Source organism: Lactuca sativa, chromosome 5, assembly GCF_002870075.4.
Source record: "Lactuca sativa cultivar Salinas chromosome 5, Lsat_Salinas_v11, whole genome shotgun sequence".
NCBI classification, from domain to species: Eukaryota; Viridiplantae; Streptophyta; class Magnoliopsida; order Asterales; family Asteraceae; genus Lactuca; species Lactuca sativa.
The window spans coordinates 292,903,079-292,920,077 of NC_056627.2; the positions used below are offsets into that span (position 1 = coordinate 292,903,079).

General features: G+C 34.2%; 3 protein-coding genes across 6 annotated transcripts; all 3 read right to left on the reverse strand.

The window, feature by feature from the left end:
• Positions 1-141: 141 nt before the first annotated feature.
• Positions 142-12,537, reverse strand: LOC111910358 (peroxisomal (S)-2-hydroxyacid oxidase GLO4). 3 transcript variants are annotated; one of them, XM_023906200.3, is made up of 12 exons: positions 12,431-12,537; positions 4,585-4,743; positions 4,384-4,508; positions 4,260-4,306; positions 4,079-4,156; positions 3,860-3,984; positions 1,327-1,384; positions 1,101-1,163; positions 958-1,027; positions 755-855; positions 558-662; positions 142-477 (listed from the first exon to the last, which is right to left on the reverse strand). In XM_023906200.3, the coding sequence occupies exons 2-12, from the start codon at positions 4,734-4,736 to the stop codon at positions 298-300; spliced, it is 1,104 nt and encodes a 367-aa protein (XP_023761968.1). In that variant the 5' UTR covers positions 4,737-4,743; positions 12,431-12,537; the 3' UTR covers positions 142-297. The 3 variants fall into 3 exon arrangements, with proteins under 3 accessions (XP_023761968.1, XP_052627723.1, XP_052627724.1); XM_052771763.1 differs by having other exon boundaries at positions 1,288-1,384; XM_052771764.1 differs by lacking the exon at positions 12,431-12,537 and adding an exon at positions 4,951-5,079 and having other exon boundaries at positions 1,288-1,384.
• On the reverse strand, positions 10,050-12,570 carry LOC111910357 (peroxisomal (S)-2-hydroxyacid oxidase GLO4). The gene is made up of 12 exons (XM_023906197.3): positions 12,431-12,570; positions 12,063-12,221; positions 11,862-11,986; positions 11,738-11,784; positions 11,565-11,642; positions 11,344-11,468; positions 11,214-11,271; positions 11,076-11,138; positions 10,897-10,966; positions 10,683-10,783; positions 10,486-10,590; positions 10,050-10,424 (listed from the first exon to the last, which is right to left on the reverse strand). The coding sequence occupies exons 2-12, from the start codon at positions 12,212-12,214 to the stop codon at positions 10,245-10,247; spliced, it is 1,104 nt and encodes a 367-aa protein (XP_023761965.1). The 5' UTR covers positions 12,215-12,221; positions 12,431-12,570; the 3' UTR covers positions 10,050-10,244.
• Positions 12,571-13,798: 1,228 nt separating this feature from the next.
• LOC111910360 (25.3 kDa vesicle transport protein) lies at positions 13,799-15,816 on the reverse strand. Of its 2 annotated transcripts, none has more exons than XM_023906203.3 (6): positions 15,565-15,816; positions 14,840-14,993; positions 14,603-14,763; positions 14,363-14,509; positions 14,210-14,286; positions 13,799-14,121 (listed from the first exon to the last, which is right to left on the reverse strand). In XM_023906203.3, the coding sequence occupies exons 2-6, from the start codon at positions 14,950-14,952 to the stop codon at positions 14,038-14,040; spliced, it is 582 nt and encodes a 193-aa protein (XP_023761971.1). In that variant the 5' UTR covers positions 14,953-14,993; positions 15,565-15,816; the 3' UTR covers positions 13,799-14,037. The 2 variants fall into 2 exon arrangements, with proteins under 2 accessions (XP_023761971.1, XP_023761970.1); XM_023906202.3 differs by having other exon boundaries at positions 14,840-15,057; positions 15,565-15,815.
• Between the last annotated feature and the right edge of the window lie 1,183 nt (positions 15,817-16,999).

A 16,999-nucleotide genomic window follows, 5' to 3' on the forward strand; every position in this document is an offset into this window, starting at 1 on the left:
ATTTGATCTTAGTGAGCCTTGTTGATCCTTGTGGTGATTGTTGATCCTAGCGATCCATACATACAGTGGAAACAAAATAGAGTTTGATCGGATCCTGTTGTAATTTCATGTGATCTATACAAAAAAAAAAAAAAAAAAAAAAAAAGAATGCACACCAACATTTATAACCCAAGGGAATGTTTACACATGAACATACAATGACGAGTTTTTAATGGACAAGAATGCTTACAGATTTATTCGTCAAATAATACATCATTGTGAAATACTTACTTCTTAAAACCATCTGATATTCTGATACTAAAGTCTACAATGGCGATGATCAAGCTCTGTTCTGACATGGTTCCTGGTAATATGAGTAAGAGTGGGACACCCAGAAAGAGCCATTGTCAACTCAAGTTCATCCTTCAACATCTCAATCACTCTTCTTACTCCATACTCCCCCTTTGCTGCTAACCCATAAATAACTGGACGCCCAATCTGCAAATAATTCAATATCAACATTCAACATCATCATCAGTAATTTAATCATTTCCCTCCAATTTATAATTCAAAATTACCATAACAGCCTGTGCACCAAGAGCTAAAGCCTTGAATACATCTGTTCCTCGCCTTATTCCTCCATCAAACAGCACTGGTATTCGTCCTTTAACTGCAAGGACCACCTACGAAAAAGGAAAAACCTGTGATTTTCTTTTATAAATTGTTAACATTTTCAATGCATTTGGATATGAACAATCAATTAATCATTAATCACCTCTTCCAGAGCATCAATGGCGGCTGGAACAAAATCTAGCTGGCGAGCACCATGATTCGAGACTATGATTCCTTCAACTCCTACTTCCATAGCTTTAATTGCTGCCAAAACCCAACATTCAGAAACCTAAGAATATATCTACACATCAACACCATTTTCAATAATAATAATAATAATAACAAACTCCTCATGGCCTTAATTACCATCTTCACGGGTCAATACACCTTTTATCAAAATTGGCAATTTTGTAATCGACCTTAACCAAGCAATGTCCTGCAAAAAAAAAACATATTATCTTACAAACTCATAGATCTTTATGCTTCCAAGTTCATTAATCAAACAAAACCTTCCAAGAAAAAGAAGGGTCAAGGCTCCTGGCTGCCAAAACTTCAAGATTTGAACCTTCATCCTGCAACACATATAAAGATAAGGTATATATATATATATATATATATATATATATATATATATATATATATATATATATATATATATATATATATATATATATATATATATATATATATATATACCCAAAAAAGAAGAATAAAAAGATTAGTGATTTCACTTGCATCTTCTACTTTGGTTGACAAAAGACCTTCAAAATTCTTCAACCCGGGTGCAATCATTCTACAAAACAAGCTCAAATTTTTTCATAGAAAAAAAAAAGAAGAAAAAAAAGGGAAATCTGCGAAAAAGTCCTAATATTTTAGGCCAGTTTACGATTTAGTCCCAAATTAAATTTTGTTTACAAAAAAGGATAGATTACCGGCTAAAACTTCGGATTAACCCTTTATGGCCGGTTTCACAAATTTAGCCGGTATCTCGTCTTTTTTCGTTAATTAATCCAAATTTTGGGGCTTTTTCATTAATTAATCAAAATTTTAGGTTTTTTCATTATTTATTACCAATAAACCAAAATATTTGAACTTTTCTGAAGATTACATTTAAACTAATATACATTATATGATCTAATTTAATATGTACTATTCCATGTCCTTTTTCTTATGTTCTTCTAGACTCACCGTGTGTTTTTATCGGTGTCGTTAAACCCAACAACAAAAATCTCACTCACAAGCCTCGTTAACTCCATTAATTTTTCAAAATTATCCATTCATAACTCTATGATCATCTTTCAATCTCCAAATAAAGAACGGAGAAAATCCTTGTTGATTACGTGGATGTCCCTATTACCTAACCATGACTTAAACCGTGGTTCCAACACTTGGATGTTCCTATTACCTAACCATGACTTGAATCCTATTTCGAACCCATACACTATTCGCATTGTCCATTGTGTTGTTCACAACAAAATACGAATCCCACATGGTTTAACCACTGATACCTTGGTTCAAGTCTTACATGACCCTTGTTTCCTTACAATAGGGCTTGAAAACCATGAAGAATGAACCATTAAGCTTAAAAAACTCAACATAGGTAAAAAAATCAACTCAATATTATGTACTGAAAACCATGAAGAATGTTAACTCTAATTGTAAAAAAAATGTCAACAAGCTATTCATCATAAACTATTAAAATATTAATTTAGTATACCTACGAGCTACGGTTCCAACACTCAGATGTTCCTTTTACCTAACCATGACTCGAACCTTATTTCGAACCCATACACTAATGGCATTGTTCATAGTTTTGTTAACAACAAAATACGAATCCCACATGGTTTAACCATTGATACCTTGGCTCAAGTCTTACTTGACCCTTGTTTCCTTATAATAGGTGTAACATCCCGACTCCCAGGTATAATATTTAATTAATTTATATTCTTGTTGTCTGATCAACTTGACGAGTTGGAGGTTCCAACTCGCCGAGTAGAGAGTGTTAATGGTCGCGTAATTTATAGAGTCTACTCGACGAGTAGGAGCTGAGTGTGAAAACCCTAATTTTCAGGGTTTGCGTCATATTTAAAGGACCTTAAGGCTTTCCACCTCCCTTATCATCTTAACACTCTGAAAGAAACCCTAATTGAGCTATATTCTTGTAGGAGAGAAAGAGGGGCTAATATTGCATATTGTAGTGCTTTTTTTGGAAGAAGATTGAGGAGAAAAAGGCTTGGGACGAGAAGGAGATCTTGGATCCATCAATAAGATTGTGTTCCGATCTTTATCAAAAGGTTCATCATTTATTGGTTTTTGTCTTGCCAAAAACTAATGCATTCTCGAAACCCCAAATAGACTAAAATGTAATAATGACAATTGTTGTGATGTTACGTTTAAGTCATAATAACAATTGGTGTGATATTACAATAATTGTCATTATTACGTTTTAGTCTATTTGGGGCTTCCAAAATGCTTTACTTTTTGACAAAGAAAACCAATAAATGATGAACCATGTGGGATTCATCTTACGTTGGGGCTTCTATAGTGTTGTAAGGAAACAAGGGTCAAGTAAGACTTGAGCCAATGTATCAGTGGTTGAACATGTGAGATTCGTCTTCTATTGTTAACAACACTATGGACAACGCCATTAGTGTATGGGTTCAAGTCATGGTTAGGTAATAGGAACATCTAAGTGTTGGAACCACGGTTTAAGTCATGGTTAGGTAATAGGGACATCCACGTAATCAACAAAGGATTTCTCCGTTCTTTATTTGGAGATTGAAAGATGATCATAGAGTTGTGAATGAATAATTTTGAAAAATTGATGGAGTTAACGAGGCTTGTGAGTGAAATTTTTGTTGTTGGGTTTGACGACACTGATAAAAACACACGGTAAGCCTAGAAGAGGATAAGAAATAAGACATGGAATAGTATATATTAAATTAGATCATATAATATATATTAGTTTAAATGTAACCTTCAGAAAAGTCCAAATATTTTGGTTTATTGGTAATAATTAATGAAAAAACCCTAAAATTTTGATTAATTAATGAAAAAGCCCCAAAATTTGGATTAATTAACGAAAAAAGACGAGATACCGGCTAAATCTGTGAAACCGGCCACGAAGGGTTAATCCGAAGTTTTAGCCGGTAATCTGTCCTTTTTTATAAACAAAATTTAATTTGGGACTAAATCGTAAACTGACCTAAAATATTGGGAGTTTTTCGCAGATTTCCCAAAAAAAATAGTAATTTGGGATGAATTTTACTTGTTTTTTATGTCTGCTTCCCTACGACCAAGTTTAGGAGTATCAACAGTAAGAAGAATAGCCTTGAATCCATTTGCTTCCGCTCTTTTCACCATCAAAGCAGATATCTCGCGTCTCTTGTAAATCTAGCAACGAATAGGAAACTTTTTCAGAAGGAAAAATGAAGCTTCATGTGGGAATTGGGATGCAACAATGAAGTCATGAAGATGAGATACATACATATAACTGAAAGAATCGAACAGCATTGCAACTAGAAGCAACCTCCTCAATTGTGCACATAGACATGAAAGATAACCCCTAAAACAGAAAATTAGTATAAAAGAACAAATTAAAAAAAAAAAAAAAGCAAGTAAAGCAATTAATTGAGAGAGGCAGAAGCAGCAGTGTAGTGATTAAATACCATTATGACATTACATGCTCCCGCTGCTCTTGCTGTCAAGGCTTCTCCTGAAAAATACATATTATAAGATCAATAGAACGAAAATCCTGAATACTGTTATATGATTGTATAGAGAATTAAGTACCTTGAGGATGTGCTAATTTATGCATAGCTGTTGGGGCAATCATAATGGGTGCTGAAGTTTTGTAACCTAATATGGTGGTTGACATATCTATTTTGCTCACGTCCACAAGAATTCTTGGCCGAAAACTGATGATCGATCAAGTGTTGTGAAAAAACAGAGATAGATGATGATGATAAAGAAGATAAACATATTAACTATTACGTGATCCGCTTAAATGCTGCGGTATTTTCTCTGAGTGTGTGTTGATCCTCGGATCCCCCAGTAAAGTAGTCGTAATACATCTTTGGAAGCGCTTGTCTTGCCAGTTGTTGATATTCATTCAGATTAACTGGTTCCTCCTCACCCATGGCCATGTGTCAACTGTCAGGAATTAGGGTATATAAGTTTGTTTATTGAGTGCTTAACATGTTCAAGCATTAATTAGCAAAATGATCATTGTTTATAGAAAGTATGATAAAAAAAAACAGTGAATCGAAGCTGAGGAAGCTTTGGGTTATTAATTGGGATATGCATTCATGGTGCAATAAGTAACTAACAATTTTGATCCACTGACAGTTGAAATCATACCTTTTAACTGGTAGTGATCGGCCGACACAGGACGAGTAAAGAAAAATGTCTGGGTCTCGATTTAATGATGTACTGAGGTCGGAGACTGCCTGTCGCGGACACTGATTGCACGTGTTTTTATGGATAAACATTGTCGTTTTTATGTATAAACACTTTCATCGTTTACACTTGACATTGCATGAGATGTAATAAAGTACAACACCTGTCACGTGGTTGGTTCATTACGTACATTTCTATCCATTCTACTTTTATGCCATTGACTTTATTTCCCAGTTTAGTTATTTGACTTGGTTATTCAATAATGGGTAGATTTCTTTTTATGGTTAAGTTTTCTTTTTGCACTTTATTCGGTTTTTATGTAAGCCTGACTTCCTAGCTTCCTAGTTCATGTAATTTGCTTCTTCAAAAACATATAAAACACATCGTAACAATTTGTATAAATTGGCAAAGTTATGTATTTTGATTTTTAAGCAATATGAGTATTTTTGTCATAAATGAAAATAAAACTAGTAACTAATGATAAATTCTGTTACAACCTATTATTCCGAACTAAAAATGGTTTGTGAAATTTATTAAATAATGTCATTTGAATGCGAAATTTAATTACTATTGAATACGCATCTCTAATTGATGAGTAATTTAAATTTTATCTAAGAACTCGTATTCAATAGTTGTAAGAAATCGAAATTTTAATACATTACGAACCAAAACAACGGAAAATAGTTAAGGTTATTTTTCGAGCGGTTAAATATCATAAAACTATACCTTGGGATCAATCTTGTATTTATTTGATGAAAATATAAAATAGATTATTATGAGGCATAATAAGAAAATACCCAAATGTTAATAAATAAATCAATCATATATAACATTTAAATGACAATACATAAAAACTACTTTGATATATATATATATATATATATATATATATATATATATATATATATATATATATATATATATATATATACATATATATATAGAGAGAGAGAGAGAGAGAGAGAGGCAAGTATCGGGCAAGACTTAAAGTGATGCTATGTAAGGAATAATGTGTCTAGGTCATCAAGAGATAAGGTAAATACTTAAGGTAAGTGTCAAGACATCTAATTAAACATTTAGGGGTTGTTTGGCAGAATTTGAATTTTTAAGAGCTGAATTTTTAAGATGTTTGAATTTCTAATAGGGTCTGAATTTTTAAGATCTAAATATTTAAATGTTGTTTAGTTGGAACCTCTGAATTACACTTCTGAATTATAAAAATGACCATTTTACCCTTCTGTGTTATTTTTTGTTGAATTTTATCTTTTTGTTTATAAAATAACCGAATCAACTTCTTGAATAATTATAAATAAAATATACAAACACCGTATAAAATCCAGATTAAACATAAATGAAAATTACACATAAATCCAAATCAAACATTACACTATCATTTCTTCATTATACCCAAAACAATTAAAAGCTCCAGCTCAAAAGCTTCATGATTCTTTCAACTATAAAAAAGTTACAATATGATTAAACATAAATGAAAATTACACATAAATCCAAATCAAACATTACACTATCATTTCTTCATTATACCCAAAACAATTAAAAGCTCCAACTCAAGAGCTTCATGATTCTTTCAACTATAAAAAAGTTATAACATGATTAAACTCCATGTATAACCTAAAACATATCTAAAAAGTAAAAATCTTCTCTTCTTTTGTCAATTTTCACTTATTGCCGAAAATACCACAAAGTCCTCAACACCCTTAGGGAGGGTCAACATTGGTGCCTTACACAACTTCTGCCTCAGTGTCTTAAATGCATCCTGCTGCTCAGGCCCCCATAGGAAATCCACGCCCTTCCTCTTCAGAAGAGTGAGGGGTACTACAATCTTGGAGAATTCCTGGATAAATATATGATAATACCCTGCTAAACCCAAGAAGCTCCTGATCTTCGAATGAGATTTTGGGACCTCCCACTGCATAACCGCCTCGATTTTGGCCGGATCGACCAAAATCTCATCCTGATTAACGAGGTGCCCTAAGAACTGAGCATCTCGTAACAAAAAATCACACTTTGAGAACTTGGCATATAGTCGTTCTCTCCTCAAAACCCCAAGAAGCTCTCGAAGGTGCTCGTCGTGATGCTCCCTAGTCTTGGAATACACCAAGATATCATCAATGAACACAATAATTGATCGATCAAGCATCGGCCAGCGCACCCGATTCATCAAATCCATATACACCGTAGGCGCATTAGTGATCCCAAATGGCATCACCATGAATTCGTAATGACCATAACGAGTCTGAAATGCGATCTTCTCCAAATCCTCCTCTTTAACCCTCACCTGATGATATCCTGACCTCAAATCGATCTTGGAGAACCAAGATGCATCCTGTAATTAATCGAAGAGGTCATCAATCCGTGGAAGAGGATAACGGTTATTCACCGTCAACTTGTTCAACTCCTGGTAATCAATGCACATCTGGTGTGAACCATCATTCTTCTTGACGAATAATATCAGTTCTTCACCGTCAACTTTTTCGACTCCCAGTAATCAATGAACACTTTTCATGTCTCTCAGCTGTGAAAGTGCTTGGTTGATGATGGATATCCAGGTTGATAAGCACCTGAATTACATAGAGATACCGATTGTGATTCTAGACAAGAAGACAAAGAATTTGTGAAACAAAGTTGTGGGTCTAGTGAAGGTTCAATGGCAGCACCGGAAGGGTTCAGAGTGGACATAGGAGCCTGAGGAAGACATGAGGGAGAATTACCCAGAGTTATTTGCGTCGGCAGATTTCAAGGACGAAGTCTGATTCAAGTGGAGGAGAATTGTAACGCCCGGTTCCCAGGTGAATTTCTCAAGTTTTAAATATTTTTTTATTAAATTAAAGGCCGTTACGCTAAGCGTAATTGATAGTTATGTTGGGCGTTACTAATTTAATGAGATCGCGGGTTCTTTCACTTATTATGGGCGTACGTATGAGTACGCTTAGCGTACTCATGCAAAATGCAAAACCATAAAATTTAGGGTTTGGAACCAATTTAAACACCTTATGACCTCAAGGCCTCTCTCATCACCAGCATCCACTGTCCCAAAGCAGTCCCCTCGAAACCCTAGCCCTCATTTGTGAGATCCTTGAGGTTTTTAGTGATTTGGTGTGTTTTTGGTGCTTATTGAATAAGAATAAACTCATTAAATAAGTGTTGATTGGCTTGGAGCTTGTGGATCCTGAATTTATTCATCTTGATCATCCTTCTGAGGGTATAAAGTCTCAACCTTTATGGTTCATTGCCTAGATCTAGTTTTACTTAGGGTTTTGGCATATTTTGGTCCCTTGGGTTGATTCTTATGAGTAAAAGCTACTCCATACGTTTGGGTTAACATTTCTTGATGTTTCTGAGGTCCCTTGAGCATAAAAATCGTATCTTGATGGCTTCGATTCAACCATGCATGAATTGTTGTTCATAATGTGAAGTTAGGGAGTTAGAGTTTGATTTTGGACCTCTTTGAGCTATGCAAAGGCATTAAGTTGACGACTTTATCAGTTAAGACATTCTCAAGAGCTAGATCTATGATTTATACATCTAGACGTTAGGTATTAAGTGCTTAATATGAACTTTTGGGCATCAGGGGAGTACGATGGGCGTACCCTCTAGGTACGCTCAACATAACATATTGAGCCCCCGATTTCCTTATATGTTAAGTCTAGTACGATGGGCGTAATAGGGTAGTACGCTTGGTGTACTCACCAGAAGGGCTTTTGGGACATTTTTGGGCCTTGGGTCATATTGGGTTTTGGGCAATAATGGTTGGGCCAAGTATGAGAAGGGTAAAATGGTATTCTACTCTTAGTATGATGGATTATGGTTTGGACCTTTATTTGTGGGTTATTACCCTAAATAGTAATTAGGGTTAGTTTGAAAGTGTTCAGTTTGAGGAGTCATCGTAGCAGTAACTTGTGTGTGTGATTGTTTATCAGCAGATGAAGGTGAATCTTCTCATAGTATTTGCGGGTCGAAAGCACCAATGTCGGCCCAGTGATTTATGTTTATCGGATGCTAGTTGTCTGTGTGACTCTTGCATGCATTGTATGTATTTGTATGTATACATGGAGGGGCATGATGCCAAGAAGGGATTGATAAATGTGTTGGGTGGGGCCCATGGCATATTGCTGACAGATCTGTCGGGTCGGTCCATTGTATGTATGGTATGTGGTATTTTAGGGAACTCACTAAGCTTTGTGCTTATGGTTTAAGATTATGTTTCAGGTATTTCCGGTTCAATGGGGAAGGATCCGACTTGATCCCAGCGTGCCCACCCGTGTCTAGTATTTTATGATTTTGGATTGTACTCTGATAACTATTTCCACATTGACATACTTATGATGATTTGACATGAATATTTGATGGTTTTGGTTGAACTAAAAACAAAATTTTTACTTATGATTTTTGGGATGTTACACATTTATATATAAATTAGGTGAAAAGTTAACAACCTCGCATCTAAACAATTTCTTAGCAAAGAAATTTACTTTATTTAAATTTAATTTATTAATTCGTTTATAAATAAATTTGTTTCTTCTAAATAAAAAATGTAGTTTAGTTCGTTAAATAACTTAAATACTTCGCTCGCATATCAACAATAATCTTATACAAAATTTAGCTATTTAAAGGTCATGAGCTTGTGGTATATTCAGGGGCCCTTTATCTTGTTTTAGCCCCGGACTCCAAATATGTCTGAGTCAGCCTGTGCGAGCATCTTCCATCATCGCATGAAAATCTTCCTTAAGCATCATCCGCGGGCATCTTTCATGAGCATCAAGCCCTCCACGTTGGACAAGACTTCATACCCCAACATTTTGTATGTTTGACTTGTTTGTCCCGGTGACTATTAAGCTAACATGCTTATGGATGGACCTTGCAAACATGTTGATGGGCACATGATTCGTAAAGTTGATGTGAGTGATCCAGTCATCTGATCTTAACGACCCTTTATTGATCTTAGTGATCCTTGTTGATCTTTGTGATCGTTGTTTGTCCTAGTCATCCATATTTAAAACAAAGTATACGCAATGGAAACAAAAATAGAGTTTGATCCAATCTGGTTGTAATTTCATGCGATTTATACAAAAAGACCGAAATAAGAATCCATACCACTGTTTATAACCCAAGACAATGTTTACACATGAACACACAACTGGAAAGTTTTTAATGGACTTGAATGCTTACAACTTTATTCATCTAATAATACAACATTCTGAAATACTTACTTCTTAAAACCATCTGATATTCTGATACTAAAGTCTACAATGGCGATGATCAAGCTCTGTTCTGACATGGTTCCTGGTAATATGAGTAAGAGTGGGACACCCAGAAAGAGCCATGGTCAACTCAAGTTCATCTTTCAACATTTCAATCACTCTTCTTACTCCATACTCCCCCTTTGCTGCTAACCCATATACAACTGGACGCCCTATCTGCAAAAAATTCCATATCAACATTCAACAACATCATCATCATCATCAATTCAAAAATTACCATAACAGCCTGTGCACCAAGAGCTAAAGCCTTGAATACATCTGTTCCTCGCCTTATTCCTCCATCAAAGATCACTGGTTTTCGTCCTTTAACTGCAAGAACCACCTACGAAAAAGGAAAAACCGGTGATTTTCTTTTATAAATTGTTAATGTTTGCAATGCATTTGGATATGAACAATCAATTAATCATTAATCACCTCTTCTAAAGCATCAATGGTGGCTGGAACATAATCTAGCTGGCGAGCACCATGATTCGAGACTATGATTCCTTCAACTCCTACTTCCATAGCTTTAATGGCTGCCAAGATCCAACATTCAGAAACCTAAGACTATATCTACACATAAACACCATTTTCAAAAAAATAATAATAATAAGTTAATAACAAACTCCTCATGGCCTTAATTAAATACCATCTTCACGGGTCAATACACCCTTTATCAAAATTGGCAATTTTGTAATCGACCTTAACCAAGCAATGTCCTGCAAAAAAACATATTATTTTACAAACTCATGGATCTTTATGCTTGCAAGTTCATTATACGAACAAGAGATTGAATTTTGTGTCGTTTTAATTTTAATCAAACAAAACCTTCCAAGAAAAAGAAGGGTCGAAGCTCCTGGCTGCAAAAGCTTCAAGATTTGAACCTTCATCCTGCAACACATATAAAGATAAGGTATATATATACACCCAAAAAAGAAGAATAAAAAGATTAGTGATTTCACTTACATCTTCTACTTTGGTTGACACAAGACCTTCAAAATTCTTCAACTGGGGTGCAATCATTCTACACAACAAGATCAATTTTTTACATAGAAATAAAAAGAAGAAGAGAATAGTAATTTGGGATGAATTTTACTTGTTTTTTATGTCTGCTTCCCTACGACCAAGTTTAGGAGTATCAGCAGTAAGAAGAATAGCCTTGAATCCATTTGCTTCTGCTCTTTTCACCATCAAAGCAGATATCTCGCGTCTCTTGTAAACCTAAAAACAGATTGAAAACATTTTCAGACGGAAAATTTGAAGGTTCATGTGGTGTGGGATGCAACAGTGAAGAAGTGATGAAGATGAGATACATACATATAACTGAAAGAATCGAACAGCATTGCAACTAGAAGCAACCTCTTCAATTGTGCACGTAGACATGAAAGATAACCCCTAAAACAGAAAATTAGTATAAAAGAAGAATTCAAAAAAAGTAAGTAAAGCAATTAATTGAGAGATGCAGAAGCAGTAGTGTAGGAATTATATACCATTATGACATTACAAGCTCCTGCTGCTTTTGCTGTCAAGACCTCTCCTGGAGAATACATATTATAAGATGGATAAAACGAAAATCTTGAATACTGTTATATGATTGTATAGAGAATTAAGTACCTTGAGGATGTGCTAATTTATGCATAGCTGTTGGGGCAATCATAATGGGTGCTGAAGTTTTGTAACCTAATATGGTGGTTGACATATCTATTTTGCTCACGTCCACAAGAATTCTTGGCCGAAAACTGATGATCGATCAAGTGTTGTGAAAAAACAGAGATAGATGATGATGATAAAGAAGATAAACATATTAACTATTACGTGATCCGCTTAAATGCTTCGGTGTTTTCTCTGAGTGCGTGTTGATCCTCTGATCCCCCAGTAAAGTAGTCGTAATACATCTTTGGAAGCGCTTGTCTTGCCAGTTGTTGATATTCGTTCAGATTAACTGGTTCCTCCTCACCCATGGCCATGTGTCAACTGTCAAGAATTAGGGTATATAAGTTTGTTTATTGAGGGCTTAACATGTTCAAGCATTGATCATTGTTTAAAGAAAGTATGATAAAAAAACAATGAATCGAAGTTGAAGAAGCTTTGGATTATTAATTGGGATATGGTGCAATAAGTAACTAACAACTTTGATGTCGAAAACCCTAAAAACGAAGATCCACTAACAGTTGAAATCATACCTCTTAACTGGTATTGATCGGCCGACGCAGTAGGAGCAAAGAAAACGTCGGGGGCTCGATTTAATGATGTACTGAGGTCTGAGAGTGCCTGTCGCGGTTTGCACGTGTTTTTATGGATAAACATTGTCGTTTTGTGATAAACGTGCTCAATTTGGACACTTTCATCGTTTACGACATTAATGAGATATTTGTACATATATTAAGAAAATGCTTTTTGTTATCAGACTAGAGGAGTAGCTCCGCAAAAGGCTCATCAAACCGGTGGCGAGTGTGTGTTGACATTTTGACCAAATTAATTGTATTTTTGGACTTTAATATATCTCATTTAGATGACATGCCATACATGGGGGTAAAAATGGGCAACCGAATTATAGTATGAAAAATAAAAAAAATAAAAATAATTAAAAAAAAAAAAACTAACTCCCAATACTTGACTCATACTATTTTTTTTAACAAAACATATTTTAGAGGGATATTAGTATACTACATTTTAGATTCATATTAGGGGTTAAGTTCAAAATTAATCACTTAACTTTTTGATTTGTCTTGTTTTGGTACCTTAATTCGGTTTAAATTTTAAAATGTCATTTAGCTTGTTATTATTATTATTTTTTAAAACGACAAATATAATCTACCTCTAAACTACTTTTAATCTCATATATATCCCAGACAAAACACAAACGGTTGTACCCTCGAACTCAATGAGAGAATGGAACATTTTATAACGTTATGCTAGAAGCTCTTTGGTCATCTAACTTGTTATTTGTTTTCAAAACGGTACTATGACCAGTGATAGTCTTTAACCTGTTGAGTTGGCATAATTATTCAAATATCATTAAATTAGAAATTTTATTTGACCTGATCGTCTTTTTCAGAACCACCAACGGGAAGAACTTCTTGATTTAGTAGCCCTGCTTTCACTTCAGCTTTAATAGTGGCGATTTTCTTGTAATGTGCTTTGAAAAAAGCTTTCTTTTGAGCTATAGATCTGGGTGTCAAGCACTTTCCAACTTGAAGAAAAACAAAAAGGAACAAGCAAGAGCATTTTAACAAGCAGCTGGTGGGCATCAGTTTAGTCTAACAATCACATACTCATAAATTCCCACAAAATGCTTGGTGGATTTTGGAAAGATTAACCATGAAGTGCTGCTCCAGGAGGACGATAGAGACATGGTGCGCCAATTCTTCAGTTTGGTGCCTAAAAATTTGATCACATACAACCCAAGCCACCTAGATGCTTACATGTACTGCTAACTTGGAATAACTATTCCAACTCAGCAAGCTAAGGGCTATAACTGTTAACCGGTCATCAAGACCATTTCGGAAACCAAAAAGTTAAGTGACAAATTTTGACCTTAAGCCTTAATATTACACAACACCAAAAGAAGTTTCAGTATATATATATATAAATCCATCAATATGAATCTCAATCCACAACAAAATGAGATAAATATTTTCTTTTAGTTTTACCTACAACATTTGGGTGCCATAACACAACAGCCTCCATATAATCTAAACTCAAAGTTATTAAGTAACTTGGGCCCCCTGAAACAATGGAATACATTAAAATAAAAATGTTTCCTGAGATTAAAGATGCCATGTCATCATCACCATATCTTGTTTTTGGCCCAGAAGAGTATAATAACCACCCCAACCACAATTGCAAAAGGAGCATATTTCTTGATCAATGCCTGCAATTGCAAGTTCCATATTTTATATAAAACAAACACAATCTTAAAGTAAAACCATGCATACTATGTAGTAATATTTATTACTAACCTGTCGATTTAAATCTCTTGCTTTCTCAGCATAGATCCGAGATTCTGAGGTTAATCGGCTCGACATTTGACTCACCTCTGCAAAAAAAAAAATCAACAATCTGATAAAAAAATAATAATAATAATAAGTTTTGGTAAAAAAAAAAAAACTTACGGTCCAATTTTTCACCAACACCAAGAACTTCCTGAACATTACGTGTCATGATCTGGTGTACTTCATAAAGTTCATCATTCAGCTTTGAAATATTCCTTTGAGTTCTGGTGTCCTGGTACAATTTCTTGGTCCTCTGTATAAATGTATCTACTCATATTTTTTTTTTATAAAAAAAGATGGATCAGGACTTAGAAATATGAAGATGAAGTTTATAATTTTTAAAATAAAAAAAAAAGTTACCAAATTTTATAAAAGCGTAAGGTCTTGCTGCAGTTTCGATTTGATTGGCATAGCTACGCTCAAATTCATTCTTGAGATCTTCAAGGTATTGGAAAGCCAGCTTCTTTGGGTAAGAACGATCACACATTGTCAAATAACATACTCGCCCTTCAATAATATAGCTGACAATTTTTGGGTTAAGTTTCAAAACTAATATAAATAAAAAAAAAAATAAAAAATAATAATAATGAAGGATACTGGAAAATGTAAGGGCCAGTTTCAACAGACATCCGAGAGGCTTCATTGTGTCCTCTTGAAAGGTTCTTGAACAAAGCTTTAACTTGCTGTTTGTAAAACTCTGCATCTTGCATATCACGCCCATCATCAAGTCCTTCAGCTAGTGGAAGCCCATCTGTCACACGAGCAATCATTGTCAGCTTCACCATTTTATCCCCTTACAGAAGCTGTCACCTCACCTGTATTTTAACATTCAATCTACCATTAATTTCTCCTTCTCCCACAGGTACTACATAAAACTCTACAGAACTCTAAACATATAAATTTCAAGACTAAAGATACAACTAACATTGTACCATATTTCTTGTTTAGAAAAATATGTGCAGACTACTAACTGCATATTCAACATATTTAGGTTGTAACTTGTAAGAGTAGAGTTGGCATACACATCAACATGAACACACTTTTAATTGAATGTATAATAGATCAATTTCCCAACAACGATTGTTAATGAGGAACTTTCCATCCCAACTAACACACACCAAGACAAAATGAGTAATACATAGAAGATTTGAAGAGAATTATTACGACCAAGAACAACAAATTAACGGTGATGACGAAATCAATATCACATTAATACCCAACTTGAATCATGTAATTACAATGTCATTCGAATCGAACAAAACTATAATCAGGTCTGAAAAATAATGAGGAATTACATGTACAAGAAAGAAAAGGAAATTTACCTGAAATTTTTGTCAAGTATTTATCATGCGAATAGATGAACCAATCTTTCCGGCTTAGAGTTCCTTAATGTACATTGATCGGTGGCGAGGTTTACAAGAATGAATAAACTCCGTAGAAACAGATCAAATCAAATTATAGGGTTTTGGAAGGACGATTTGAAAATTGGGGATGATTTCTTGTCCTTCAAGAAGAGATAGATGACTGTAAGATGAAACGCAAAAAGAAAATGCAACAAATAAATTTATTGATTATTGGCGTTTGGCCCCTCTGCTCCTAAAATTTATCTTGGGAGCTAATCTAACTCCCAATAAATTAATTTCTTCAAGACAGAAGTCAAAGTTCAAATTGTTTTTTATTTACATTCAAAATTTCGAATGTAATTTATCATGTAATATATAATTGAGTTTATAAATTGTACATATTTCTTTATAGAGAAAATAGTCTGAAACTCACTGTTTCCGGATTAAGTTTGGGATAATGTCATAAAAAGCTTTAAGTTTGCTAGAAAATATCGGTTTTACCCTTCGGCAGATTTTTTGTTCGTTTATACCGCAAACTTGTCATTTTTTTTTGTTGGTTTTGCCCTTGTTACCTGCAATAGCAGGTTTCCAGGTTACTATGAATTATTTTTTTGCGAAAAGACCCTTAAGTTTACAAATATTTTGCAAAAAAAACCCTTAAAATTATATATATATATATATATATATATATATATATATATATATATATATATATATATTCAAATTTTGATAAAACTAAATAGTTTTCTACTAAAACATATTTTTAGTTTTACATACAGTAATTTTTATATTGGTTTGATATAAAATTTTACATGATAAATAGTAGTACTAAAATATGTTGATTTTCAAATTTTAGTACTAAAATATTTTTAGCTTTACATGATAAATAGTAGTACTAAAATTTGAAAATCGGCGTATTTTAGTATTACTATTTATCATGTTTCAAAGATAATATTAAAAGAATGTGTTTTTAAAAAAAAATAAAAAATAAAATAAGTCAATACATATCGACGTAAGGCAAATGGACAAGATATGTAGTTGACTCCTTTTTGGATGACGAAACTAATTCTTTTGAAAACAACATCTGTAGATCTAAGGATTTAACATTACCATGTAGGACATGTTGGACTCGATTAAGGAACTTCACTGCCTCTGATGTGAGAAAACCAACTGTATCAAATGTGAAAGGTATAAAAACATGTTGATTTTCATGGCTTGCATACTCGTGTTCGGTCACTTTGCACATGGAGGCTTCCAAAGCAGTGTGTCCCGCTATGAAACTCTCACTCCTCAAGCCCACGAAAGGGGAGATCCTAGTAAGATCTACACAAGCGTGTTTCCTTCCTATCCATCCAAAGAACATGTCAGTCGGCCTACAATTCTCGACACGACACGCGACACGACCCGCGACACG

Bases quoted from the DNA above. Each gene is read 5' to 3' on its own strand.
- LOC111910358 (XM_052771763.1), bottom strand. From the start codon at position 4,736: ATGGCCATGGGTGAGGAGGAACCAGTTAATCTGAATGAATATCAACAA. The intron at 4,307-4,383 runs GTACTTAATTCT...TGTATTTTTCAG, and splicing joins TAAATTAGCACATCCTCAAG to GAGAAGCCTTGACAGCAAGA. The intron at 4,157-4,259 runs GTATTTAATCAC...TTTCTGTTTTAG, and splicing joins GAGCATGTAATGTCATAATG to GGGTTATCTTTCATGTCTAT.
- LOC111910357 (XM_023906197.3), bottom strand. From the start codon at position 12,214: ATGGCCATGGGTGAGGAGGAACCAGTTAATCTGAACGAATATCAACAA. The intron at 11,785-11,861 runs GTACTTAATTCT...TGTATTCTCCAG, and splicing joins TAAATTAGCACATCCTCAAG to GAGAGGTCTTGACAGCAAAA. The intron at 10,967-11,075 runs GTTTTGTTTGAT...GTTTTTTTGCAG, and splicing joins ACCCTTCTTTTTCTTGGAAG to GACATTGCTTGGTTAAGGTC.
- LOC111910360 (XM_023906202.3), bottom strand. From the start codon at position 15,027: ATGGTGAAGCTGACAATGATTGCTCGTGTGACAGATGGGCTTCCACTA. The intron at 14,287-14,362 runs GTAAGTTTTTTT...TTTTTTTTGCAG, and splicing joins TGTTGGTGAAAAATTGGACC to AGGTGAGTCAAATGTCGAGC. The intron at 14,122-14,209 runs GTTAGTAATAAA...TTGCAATTGCAG, and splicing joins CAAGAGATTTAAATCGACAG to GCATTGATCAAGAAATATGC.